Source organism: Tursiops truncatus, chromosome 9 (genome assembly GCF_011762595.2).
Source record: "Tursiops truncatus isolate mTurTru1 chromosome 9, mTurTru1.mat.Y, whole genome shotgun sequence".
In the NCBI taxonomy this organism is placed as follows: domain Eukaryota; kingdom Metazoa; phylum Chordata; class Mammalia; order Artiodactyla; family Delphinidae; genus Tursiops; species Tursiops truncatus.
In genome coordinates, this window is record NC_047042.1 from 98,837,737 (window position 1) to 98,850,140 (window position 12,404).

Here is a 12,404-nt window from a genome sequence, read left to right on the forward strand (position 1 = left end):
CCTTTGTGGAAACTCATTTTGATACACAGCTTGGAACAATCTCTATGGTCAACTCTTCAACAAATCGTTCCCAGCCCCAGCTCTGTCAGCAAGGCGTTCTTATTCACCATCTCACAGCGAGTTATGACCTGGGCAGGGCAGTGATACAGGGGAGGGGGAGGGGGACGGTGGGACTAGTCCAGTGGGTCATGTTGCAAGTGGATGGCAGGTCCCAGGTCTCCTGTTAGCCTAAACCTCTTCTGCTGTCATGATGGCAGTCTTCTCCGAGGGAGGCCTGGCATTGTCAACTTCAATTTTAATTCCATTTCATTTAAAAATAAACTAGGTCAGAGAAAATTTAGGAAAAGACACGCCATAAAAATCAAAGACAAGAAGGTCAGACCTACCCTCGTGGTTTGCAGTTCAAAATGTTCCGGAGCATGCTGAGATTAAAGGCTTGCTTGGGGGAACAGAAAACAACCATGAGTAAATAAACCAAGATCTTAAAAGACTTATTTATAGCCTGTCCACAGCCAGGTAAGTGCCTGTCTGCGATGGGGACCCAGGGCCAAGCTTGCAACACACCAGCTGAGCTTGGTGGGGTTGGAGTTCCAGGAACTGCCCTCGTCACCCTTGTGTCCTTTGTTAGGAGCAGCCTGGCAGCTAAGACAGATGACTTAGGTACGGGGAAAATGCTCCTCCTTGGCAAGGAACGTGAGCTTTGAGTCAGCTGGCCAGGCGGCAGCCTGCTTGGGAGGGTGTGGTTCCAGGCTGCCCAGCCTGAGGGAGCTGCAGGGAGAGGTGCCCTGACCAGGGGAGAGAGCGGGACCGGCAGGGACTTCATAGAGAGCGCCTGGCAGGAGTAGGGGGTGCTGCTGAGGCCTTTGGTTTTTCTTTTTAAAGTAATTTGGGTTTGGTAAAGAACTATCCTTGACCTTTGGCAAGAGGAGGAGTGTTGTGGCTGGAGATAGTATGTTTTCTCATATCACTGCTCTTACTAGATCCTAGCGGAGGGAGGGAAACGAATGGGTCCCCATGGGCTGAACTCTGGATTAAAAAGAGAATGGTGGGCTTCCCTGGTGGCGCAGTGGTTGAGAGTCCGCCTGCCGATGCAGGGGACGCAGGTTCGTGTCCCGGTAAGGGAAGATCCCGCATGCCGCGGAGCGGCTGGGCCCGTGAGCCATGGCCGCTGAGCCTGTGTGTCCGGAGCCTGTGCTCCGCAACGGGAGAGGCCACAACAGTGAGAGACCCGCGTACCGCAAAAAAAAAAAAAAAAAATCTAAAAATAGGGACTTCCCTGGTGGCGCAGTGGTTAAGAATCCTCCTGCCAATGCAGGGGACATGGGTTCAGCCCTGGTCCGGGAGGATCCCACATGCCGTGGAGCGGCTGGGCCCGTGAGCCATGGCCGCTGAGCCTGCGCGTCCGGAGCCTGTGTTCCGCAGCGGGAGGGGCCCCAGCAGTGAGAGGCCCGCGTACCGCCAAAAAAAAAAAAAAAAAAAAAAGAGAATGGTGTCTCCCGGGTCACTCAGATCTGGAGGGGGCAATACCCTAGAGCAGCACCCTCCAGGAGAACTTTCTGTGATGGCGAAATGTTCTGGATCTGTGCTGCCCAAAACCATGGCCACCAGCCACGTGTGGCTGTCGAGCCCTTCCCTGTGGCGGGTGAGGCTGAGGACCTGAAATTTCAATTTTATTTGATTTTAATTCATTTAAATTTAAAAAGCCATGCGTGGCTACTGGACAGTACAGCCCTGGGAATAATGCTCCTATTGAGAAGAAGTAGAAATGTTTTCTCTCAGCCCTGCCCCTCACCCCCATCTAGAACTTTCTTTCGACGTTGGGAATCGTGGGTAGAGTCAGTTCCGGGGCTAACTTCTGGCTTTACCATGTAAGCTGCGGGGCCTTGGGCAAGGGACCTATGTAGGGCATGTAGTGTAGTACCTGGCACACAGCAGGCAATAAATGAGAGCCATGGTCATTTAAAAATAACCTCCCCGTGTGGCTACCTGCACGGCATTTGTGGCAATGGAAGTTGTACCACGGAAGAAGAAGGAAAGGACTTTCCCCAAACAGAGCTCAGTCGCCATAGAAATTAACTGGTATCAAGCACACTGCAAGCTTAGAGGTTGAACTGATGTCCTAGGTCACATCTTGGGTTTTAACTTCAAGGAAAAAGAACTTTGAAGCAGATGTGAACTCGTGCCCAGAGCCCCACGTCACCATTCCGGTCTCGCAGTGCCTCCCAGCCCTCAGAGCCATGTCTGGGGCCCCTCATCCCTTACATTACATCGGCACACCTGCTGGCTGAGGGGCCACCTTTTCCCTCCACCACTCTTAGGTGGAATCTGCAGACGTGCATTCATTCATTCAGCAGACATTGACCAAGGGCCTATGATATGCTGGGCACTTGGGATACAGAGATGCTGAAAACACAGTCCCTGCCCTTTGGAGCTCAGGACCTGGTGGGAAAACAAAAGTGAGCTAAATCCCTATCTGAAGTCAGCACAGGTGCCTCAGGGAGGGATGTTAGGGATCACCGTCCAATCTGGGGAGACGGGAGGAGCTGGTAGGGGGCAGCATGGTCACCTAGCTGAGTGCAGAAGCCCTGGGGATGCAGCCCAGAGCCGGGGGAGCCAGAGGATGACCAGGCTGATCTCTGCGAGGGACCACGCGGGTCCGGAAGAGTACCTGGGGATCGTTTGTCCAGCCGGTGTACCCTGGAGGTGGGGGAGGGAATACCGTGCGCTGGGCAGGACTCGGCTGAGCTGCACATGCCTCTTCCCAGAATGAGGTCACGGGCCAGCTGTTCTCGGCTGTGAGAAGCCCAGGCCTTTGTTAGGGCCAGAGTGCAGCTGTCACATGAGCCTTGTGGAGTGGTGGGGATCGCCATGCCAGCCTCTGGCCCTGCCTGTGCGAAGAAGCATGGCTGCATTTGCAGAATATCTCTGCGCTTCCATTCTATTGTGCTCACCACAGCACGTGAAAACGGAAGGGGAGATGCGTGTGGGAGTGTATGTGTATGAAAGCAGAGAAACGAAGTGACTCAGCAGAAGTCACACTCACAGACGCAGGGCAGGGGATGGAGGCCTCCCAGAGCCCTCGGCATTCCCACTGAGAGATGAGTTATAGGTGGTGTTGTCGGCTTCCCCCTCCCCCATCCCCAGCTGTGTTCCTTTCTACGTTGGCACAGGTTACCTAGAAAATGCTGCTAAAAATATAGGTGACATCCTCAGGTATATTCTTGATTTTGCCTTTGAAAAATTCTGGTCATTTATTAAGTGTCCCCATTTCTCCTGCGGCCTGCGGGAGGGATGAAAGCTGGTCCCTCTGGCAGGTGACGACTTTTGCAACAAGAGCTGGAGAGCTGGGAGGCATGGCTGTTCCATGGGCCAAGCTCCGCAGGCCCCGGGGCAGAGTGTGGGTACGGGTTATCATCAGTGGTTAGGGGGTCCTTTTGTTAATGCCAGGGGAGCACCCTGGGGTAAACATCTATCCTGGTGGATTCATTTCTTTGGGCTTCCCAGAATTCCCTCCCTGTTGCCTCTATTTGAAATACCAATCTCCTTGGGATGTCTCACTCATGAAGCTCCACATACCTCGGTGAGGGGCCACAGGAGCAGCATGGATGGGGGTAGGGGTGGAGGTGGGTCCTTGAGAGGCTGAGAGTGACCCAGGGCGGACCTGCTGGGATGGACTGGTCTACGGGGCGAGCTGTGAAAGCTGGCAGGCCTGACCTTCAGGTCTGGTGTCGGGAGAAAGGGATTGGTTTTACTCCGAGGGTTGGACCCACCTGGAATTCATTTCCCAGGCTCTGAAAGGCACACTGGGCGCCTGCAGAGTTGCAGGAGGGACCTCCTGAGGCTGGGAGGCCTGTGTCTTCTAGAGCCCCTCATCAGGGATAATGCCACCCTAACAGCCATATCCACTGTCTGCTGTAAGGAGCCCTGCCTGGACCTTCCGGAATCTCAGCTGCTTCATCCACCTGGCAGCTACAGAGGGCCGGGGAAGAAAAGGCTAGCTGATGTTCCTCTAGCACTTTTAATTTAAAAAATCATTTTCCTTCTCCAGCTTCAGTTTCTTTGTCTACAAAATGTAAATTTGGAGGCATTTTCTCACTCTGGATGAGATGATTACTTCTCATCCTGCTCGGCACACTGTTTCTGTTTGCAGGTCAAGATACCAGGGTGATGCCAGGGAGAGTGAGCTGGGCCTACCTTTCCACTGAGCTCTGTCACTCAGAGCTGTGGGTTGCAGGGGAGTAGGGAGGGTGGGGGAGCCGCTCTGTGTTTCAGTTTTATTTTACTTTCCCATCTATGAAATGGGATAATAATACCTGTATAACTTAGACGGCACATGATTATTGGAAGGCTCCTGCGAGATAATATGTGACAAAGGACATTGTAATAAGAGAAGTAATATATAAGTAAGGGGTATTATTAAATGACATTTGGAAACGAATTCAGCCCCGCCCTGTGCACGCCAGCTGGTTCCCCTGGGTGTTATAAATGGCTCTTTCACAGAATATCTTTGTCTTGACTATAATGGGCTCAGTTCTGAAGAGGACTGGACCGTAGGGGTGTGTCTCCTCTATTCCCCCCTTCATCCTAATAGCATAACCCGAGCCATATGGTAGGGTGGGCTCTGTCTCCCACCCATGAAACCCCTGCTCAGAAAGGCTCTGCCGGGGGCGTTCCTGCGTTCACTCCCTTCTCTCTCTTGCAGGGAAAGGCTCTGTCCCTCCAGCGCCCCCAGACCCAGTTTCCTAGGCGCCGGGGTCAGTTTGCGGGCCTGACCGGGCTATTAGCCCTGCCGTAGGATGAGGGAGGTGAGGATGAGGCTCTAACTGCTGAATGGGGCCTCGGGGAATCCTGAACCGGGAATGGCTGGGGCAGGGGGCCCGGAGGGAGTTGGGGCGACCCGGCCCTTGGGGCGTTCTGCCCCCGGACCGGCCCCCGCCTGGTTCCCTCTCCTGTCCCGGCGGGCGCTGGGCTCGCAGCCCTCCTTGTTCCGCCAGCCAGGTTGCTGGCGAGTTAGACCTCCCAGCCTCACGGGGCTGCTGTGCGGCTGCGGCGACGTCGGCTACTGCGGCGTTGCGGAGGAGACGGACGGCTGGGGAGGCGGCGCCACGTGAGTCTCGGGCCAGGCCAGGGCTGGGGCCTCGGCGGGAGATTACCGTATTTACCGAGGCCAGTGCCGGCCCCTGGGGGCGGGTCACTGCAGGCGCGCTACCGTATTTGCCGGGAGCCGCGCAGGCCCTTTCCGGGAGTGGCGAGCGCAGCGACTTAATTATGTATTTATCCATGGTTGCGTGGTTCCCCCCCGGCGCTGCGGGAGCGGGAGGGCGTGGGTTGCATGAATTCCCTAAGGGAGCCGGTGCTTGTAGCGGAATGGGGTGGGTTGCTGCAGCAGAGTGGGAGGCCTACATATTTTAGTGGGGGTGGGGTTGCGACACAGAGTTTACCATATTTCTCCAGGATCGCTCCGGCCTCAGGAATTGGCAAGGCTGTGCGCGGGGGGGTCGGGTGGGTGGGGTCAGCTCTTTTGATTAATGCCGGTATTTGAAAAGGACAGCGGTGCGGAAGGCTGGCCGTCTTTATGAGGGTGGAAGGGGCGCGGGAGGCGCTGCGGAGAGTTACCGTATTTGCCTTGGGCAGCGCAGACTCGAGGAAAGAGCCACTGTTGGAGGCCGGAGGAACTGGGGCGCAGCCTGGTCTGTGAGTGTGGGATGGGATGGAGGAACCTTGGGGAGACAGGGGGGGCAAGACCTTGGACGCTGTCGGCGGGCGGGGCCCTTGGTCAGGGGTATAGCTGGGGAGTGGGGAGGCTGCCCAGAGACAAGGCCGGGCTGAGACTGGCCAAGGGGACAGCGATGATCTGTCTTTGCAAACGTCCATGCAGCTGCCTGGGGAAAGACTTGTGGGTGGGGTCTATTGCAAGTAGTACTTGTCCCCTTCTCCTGGGTGAGTGGCGTTCCACCCCAGCCTGAGGGTAGGGGGAGACAGAGGGGGTGCCTCTGGGACCCCACTCTGCCGATAGGTCCACTGAGCTTGTGGTTAGCAGAGAGATCTGGAAGTGTGGAGAAGGTCTGCATGGAGGACCAGGGGAAGGGCCAGCAAGCTTCCCAGTTGGGGGTGGGGAAATGCAGGGGAGTGGCCAGCTCCTTCCCTCCCAGCAGGCCCCAGCGCTCTACAGAGCAGGAGCCTAGGGTTTTGGGGAGGTGTGAGGGTGGTGGCCGCAGACAGTGCCCCAGAAGCAGTGGTCCTTTGGGTATTGATGGCGCTGTGATGGTGGCCAGGAGGGTGGTGGTCTTGTGTGTTTGTGTGTTTTGAGGCGAACTTAGCTGGTGAGCAACTACTATGTTGAAAAGAGATTTTGACAGTGAGGAAACTTAAGGCCTAGTCTTGGTTCACCTTGCTGTGTGACCCTGGGCAAGTAAGTGGGCCTCACTGAGCCTCAGTTTCCCCATCTATAAAGTGGGGTTCAATAAGCCTGCCCCTTCCTCAGGGCTGTTGTGAGGACAGTGGGAAACAATTTAAGAGGAACACAGTGCCCTGGGAAAGAGGATCCTTAGGAGAACCAGTGTGAACGGGATGGAACTGAACTTGGGGGTGTTTGTTGAGCTTTGAGTGTTCCTCAGCCTTGGGCCAGGCTTTGCTGGGGCGATGCCAGATGCCAAGAGGAATCAAGCTGAGACCCGCCCTTTGGGAGCTCACAGTGTGGTTCAGTGACTTGCAAACCTTTTACAGGCATGCCTCATTTTGATAAACAAAGAGCTGCTGCCTTAATGTTTAACTGAGGTTACTTTCAAGTTTACGGGGCTTTTGTTTCTTTTTTGAAGCTCTGCAAAAATATCTTTAAACCACTGTTGACCCACCCTTCCCTCCAGATTGGGGATGCACCTCCCTACCCCCCTTCTTGAGAATCTGGTTGGAGAGATAAGACGCATCCAGGTTCAGTATAACTTACAATACTAGGAGTCCCTGAATATTACTCATCAGCATTGATTCAATGCCTTGTGTGGCAGGCACAGTGTTTGATGCGGGGCACGAAAGGAAGCAGCTCTTGGGCTTCCCTGGTGGCGCAGTGGTTGAGAGACCGCCTGCCAATGCAGGGCACACGGGTTCGTGCCCCGGTCCGGGAAGATCCCACATTGCCGCGGAGCGGCTGGGCCCGTGAGCCATGGCCGCTGAGCCTGCGCGTCCAGAGCCTGTGCCACGACAGTGAGAGGCCCGCGTACCGCAAAAAAAAAAAAAAAAAAAAAAAGCAAGCATCTCTGTCCTTAAGGTGCTCACAGGGCAGGGAGACAGAGGTGGCCTGACAGACCGGCATGCTGTGTGATGAGTGAGGGTCACAGGGTTGGGTCACGTGGCTCCGGAGGGGCTGAAGAGGTCAAGGAAGGATTCTAGCAGGAAGTGTCATTTTAGAAAGGCCTGAAGGAGGGGTAGGATGTGATTAGGGGTAAAGGAGAAAGAAGGGCATTCCAGCAGGGGGACACAGGTTCGAACAGGACTGGAGAGTGGCGGGTTCTGGAAGCCGTGGGAGCCCAGGGGAGTGTCCTCCCTGAGGCTGGGGCCTGGGTGATCCTCGGGTGCCCCCTGACTACTCTCTCTGCTTCTGCCTCCCCAGGGGCCGGTGATTGCAGCCGGAAGCGCCCATGACCGAACTGGCGTCCTCCGGGGACAGGTCCCCCCCTGTGGGGGACGGGGAGGAGGGCCTGGGGGACGATCGAGGCCTGGTCATCCACCACCCTGCGGAGGAGCAGCCGCACCGCTGCCCACTGTGCGGCCAGACCTTCTCGCAGCAGCCCAGCCTGGTGCGGCACCAGAAGGCGCATGCCGGAGTGGGCCGCGCGGCCGCCTTCGTGTGCCCCGAGTGCGGCAAGGCCTTCAGCGTCAAGCACAACCTCGAGGTGCATCAGCGCACCCACACGGGCGAGCGGCCCTTCCCCTGCCCCGAGTGCGGGCGCTGCTTCAGCCTCAAGCAGAACCTGCTCACGCACCAGCGTATCCACAGCGGCGAGAAGCCGCACCAGTGCACGCAGTGCGGCCGCTGCTTCCGCGAGCCGCGCTTCCTGCTCAACCACCAGCGCACCCACGCGCGCATGCCCGCGCCGCACCCGCGCCGCCCCGGCGTCTTCGGGGAGCGGAGGCCCTACTTCTGCGCCCGCTGCGGCAAGAGCTTCGCACGCGAAGGCTCGCTCAAGACCCACCAGCGCAGCCACGGCCACGGGCCCGAGGGCCAGGCGGCCCATTTAGGCCGCGTGCTCTGATGCGCGCTGGACCTGCTGCCTCCGGCTGTTTTCTGCCCCAGAGCCGCATCCGTGACCTCTGGAGATGGCGCTGGGCTTCGGCCCCCTCTCTGGTTGGGATCCCGGGAGACTGGGAGGGCTGGCTTGGGGTCTCAAAGGAGTGGGCCGCCTCCTTCCGCTCCTTCCCCAGGACCCTCTGGCTGGCTGCACACGGCTGCTTTGGGCCCCTGCGTTGGTTTTCCTCCGCAGGCCCACCCGGCTTAGAGCAGGTGAGACCCGGCGCTGGCCAGAGCCCGTCTCAGACTTGTTCGGGGTCAGGTGGGGACAGGTGAGGGAGGTGGGGCGTAATGAGCTCCTAGGTCTACGACTAGCTTCTTACTAGATCTTCATTTCCTGAATGTCAGAGTTGAAAGCGACCTGGAGGGGGTGCTCTCCACAGTCCGCAAGCCCACCCCCAGCCCCTAGGGTCTCCTGAAAGCGACCCGGAGGGCGTGCTCTCCACAATCCGCAAGCCCACCCGCAGCCCCTAGGGTCTCCTGAAAGCGACCCGGAGGGCGTGCTCTCCACAATCTGCAAGCCCACCCGCAGCCCCTAGGGTCTCCTGGCGCCAGCACTTACTGTTTGGTACCCTTGAGAAGTCATTGCACTTCATGACCCAGTTTGCTTATCTGTGAGTTGGGGCTAATGATGAGGGGTCCTCCTCCCTGGTATATTGTGAGGATTGTAATTGCTGTTAGCAGACAAGAGAGGGTGACGTCATTAATTGAGCGCCCCAGTGTGCCAAGCAGTGTGCCGTGCAGGGCTCTTGGGAAGAGCACAGCCACAGGCCCTGTCCCCTGGGGTGCTCGCTCATACAGGGTGATGCCGACTGTCGGCTCTTGTGGGGACAGACTGCAAAGTGCTCTGGGAGGCGAGGTGAATGGTGTCGCCCAAGGCAATTTGATGGCTTGAACTGGGTCCTGGGGACGAACAGGGAGAACAAGGGTGTGGAAGGTTTCCAAGGCAGGGGTCCTACCTTGGAGGTTCACATTTGCTCTACAAAGGACTTTGTGGCAGAGAGAGGGGACACTGAGCTGTTTAATGGGAAGAGCCCAGTGATCTCAAGTGCAGCTCAGGGACAGCTGGAAGCACTGAGGAGAGATGGAAGTGGGACGGGCAGGAGCCTCGAGGTCCTGGGGTCATCCGGGCAAAAGAAAGGGAGGCTCCCCAGGAGGCTTGGCCGAGGTCATGCAGTGAGAAAGGGGAGAGCCAGGACCCGTCCCCCGGGCCTCAGATTCCAAGTTGATGCTCGGAGGCCTGGGCTTCTCAGCCATTTGGCAGACAAGGACACCGAGACTCACCCAAGCTGGCCCTAAATCACACGTAGGAGCTAGCGGTGCAGCGGTAGAAGCCTGGACCTCATTTTGGGTTCTGGACCCCAAGACCCTTCATTTCTACTGTATCATTGTTAAGAGAGGCTCTTACAGGTGGGAAAATGGGACTTTGGGGATGTGGGAATGTGAGCCTGGGCAGGGGCATTGCTAGGGGCTGTGGGTGTCTGAAGGGGACATGGCATCTGGGTAATGGGTTGGGAGGAAGGAAGCTGGGGGCTGGCAGAGGACCTGCTCTCATAGAGCCCTTGTTCCACACCTAGTCCTGTGCTCAGCGCTGGAGACCCATCCCTGCGCTCTGCCCTTCCTTAGAGCCACGGGGCTTCTCAGCGATCAGTTGTCCTCTGCCTGCCGCCCCTAGGTGGCTGTTGCACTGTGGACTAGTACTTAGTGGTGGAGATTAAGAGATTAAATCGGGACCCAGGACATCTGGAGCCAGTCACCAAGTGCCCTGAACCCACGTTGTCTCATTGGTAAATGGGATTAGTAATGCTTGGGTGCTTGGTAGGGGCTAAGAGGACTCAAAGTCCTGGATGGGTGCAGGGGGCCCATGACTGCTCCCTCGTAGCCCTGGAGAGATGGCTGACGGGGGCTGGGCAGGGCCACATCCCACCCCAGACCTGACCCTGGTCTCTTTGTCTTTGTGAACAGATGAGGACTTTACAGGACCTCTGGGCTGTGTGCAAGGCACATCTGACACAGTGACTAGGAATGGGGCCCTGGGCCTGTGCCCCGGCATGAGGACACGTCCCCTAAGAAGACCTACCTCGGGAGCTGACAGCAGAGGGACACATGGAGCCTGGAATTGGAGGCAGGTTCTGCGCCCTGGTGGAGAAACTCCCCGGACCTGCTGGGAGTCACAGCCGCAGAAGAGCTCGTGCTGACTGCCTGGCTGTGAGCCTCCGCTCTCCCGTGGCAGCAGGGACGGTGCCTGTGTGGGACGCCTGCTTCTCTGCTCCCGCCTGGCCCACCAGAGACGGGAGGTGAACTGCCTAGGAGAACACAGCAAGTTGGTAGCAGACTCGGCTCCAGAGACAAGACCTTCCCCCAGGTGTGCACATACCTGCAGGCTTCACTCTCCTTTCAGAGCAACGTTCTTAACACTTTTGGGGTCGTGAAGCCCTCTGACAAGATGGCAAAGGTTATGAACCTTCTCCCCAGGAAGACACAGATAGTCACGTGGATGCAAGAATCTACGAGCAATCCCAGGAGCTCCTGGACTCCAGGCCGAGATCCTCGGCCCCGGGACTAACCCGCCACTCCTTCCTTACCTGACACAGAGCCCCAGGTCAGGGCCTCCATTTGAGTAGCATTTCATCCCCTGCCCTCCCCAACCCCTGCCCTTCCTTCCCTTGTTCAGAATAAAGAATTCTGAGGAGGGGCCTCTTTTAGTCACTCTTTTCTCCCAGACCTAACAAACAGCGCATCAGGTTTCTGGAGCCTCCCTTCCCTTCCCCAGATGCTGGAAGCTCGCTGGGCTGGGCTGGTCTTCTCTGGGTTGCGGTTGCTTGCTGGGGCTGTACCTGGCTGGTGCTCGGCAGGATAGGGGGAGGGCTGGGGAGGAAGTAGAGCCTCCCTGCTGCGGCCCCCTGGCTCCGGGCAGGGAGAGAGGCTGGCAGATAAGCTTCTGTGTGTCCGGACTTCACAGCGGGACAGGAGGAGGGGTGCCGGGCCAGCAGCAGGGCGAGGGCTCCTCCGGGCTTCACACCTGCGCAGGTTGGCCTGGAGCTCCCCAGCCTCCCCAGACTGGACCACCCATCAGAAGAGGTGGGACCGACTAGGACGGGGCTGGGTTTTGATGACAACCAGACTTCATGAGGTAGCTTATAGTTAGTGAAACCCTTGGAGGTGGAGAGAGGCCTTTAGTCCTGAAATGTAGGTCAAATCCCAGGGACGTGAGTGCTGCGGGGCGTGGGGGAGTTGTGTTGAGGTGAGAGGTCCCAGGGCTGAGCTGAGGTTTGGTCAGGGTTGCCAGGAGGCCCCCATGGGTTCCTGTCTCCAGTGCAGTTTGCTTGTAGGTTCTTACCGTCTGCCATATGCCAGGCTCTGGGATAACAGGCTGCTCTGGGGGAGGTCAGGGAAATGAGGCCCTGTGCTTCTGGAACTTCCTTCTCTCTGATCCTTGGCCCAACCCAGAGGACCCTCACAGTTGCCCCTTCTCCTCTCATCTCCCTCCTCGGTCCTGCCTCTGTTTCCCCTGCTGTTGCTCTGGCCTGTGCCCCCCTCCCCCACCCCCGGCTAAGCCCTCTTCTCCACCAGGCTGCCTTCCCGACCACCAAGCCCACGTTCCGCCCTCCTCTGAACAGTTCCCGTGTTAACACACTATCACACGCCTGAAATTCGTGTGGAGTCTTATGCAGTAAGTCCCCTACACATGAACCTTCAAATTGCGAACTTTCAAAGATGTGAGCGTGCATTCCATCAGCGTCAGGTGTGAGTGAAATTGCAGCTTGCCCTCCAATTGTGTTAGCTGGGTACCTAAGCTAGCTTTGCTGGACTTATGAACAAATTGGACTTACGAACATGCTCTTGGAACAGAACCCGTTCGTATGTAGGGGACTTACGGTACTCCCGTTTCCCGTGTGTATGCGTGTGTGTGTGTGTGTGTGTGTGTGTGTGTGTGTGCACGCGCGTGTGCATGTGAAACCTCCACTGAGACTGGGAGCTCCCTGAAGGCAAGGGCTGTGTCATTCCTTCTTGAACCCCAGGAGGGTCTAGCACAGGGCTGGGCTCACAACACTCAGGAAGTAGTTGCCGACTGGCTGGTGGGTCCAGTGCTGGAGGCTGTCGGGTGGGAGGTGATGGG

At 57.4% G+C, this 12,404-nt stretch overlaps 1 protein-coding gene across 3 annotated transcripts; it reads left to right on the forward strand.

The window, feature by feature from the left end:
• The first annotated feature begins 5,527 nt into the window (after positions 1-5,527).
• On the forward strand, positions 5,528-10,960 carry LOC101323292 (uncharacterized). 3 transcript variants are annotated; one of them, XM_033863461.2, is made up of 3 exons: positions 5,528-5,694; positions 7,607-8,497; positions 10,250-10,960. In XM_033863461.2, exon 2 carries the CDS (start codon positions 7,635-7,637, stop codon positions 8,247-8,249), a length of 615 nt encoding a protein of 204 aa, XP_033719352.1. In that variant the 5' UTR covers positions 5,528-5,694; positions 7,607-7,634; the 3' UTR covers positions 8,250-8,497; positions 10,250-10,960. The 3 variants fall into 3 exon arrangements, with proteins under 3 accessions (XP_033719352.1, XP_033719353.1, XP_073666162.1); XM_033863462.2 differs by having other exon boundaries at positions 5,528-5,690; XM_073810061.1 differs by lacking the exon at positions 5,528-5,694 and having other exon boundaries at positions 5,750-8,497.
• Positions 10,961-12,404: the final 1,444 nt, after the last annotated feature.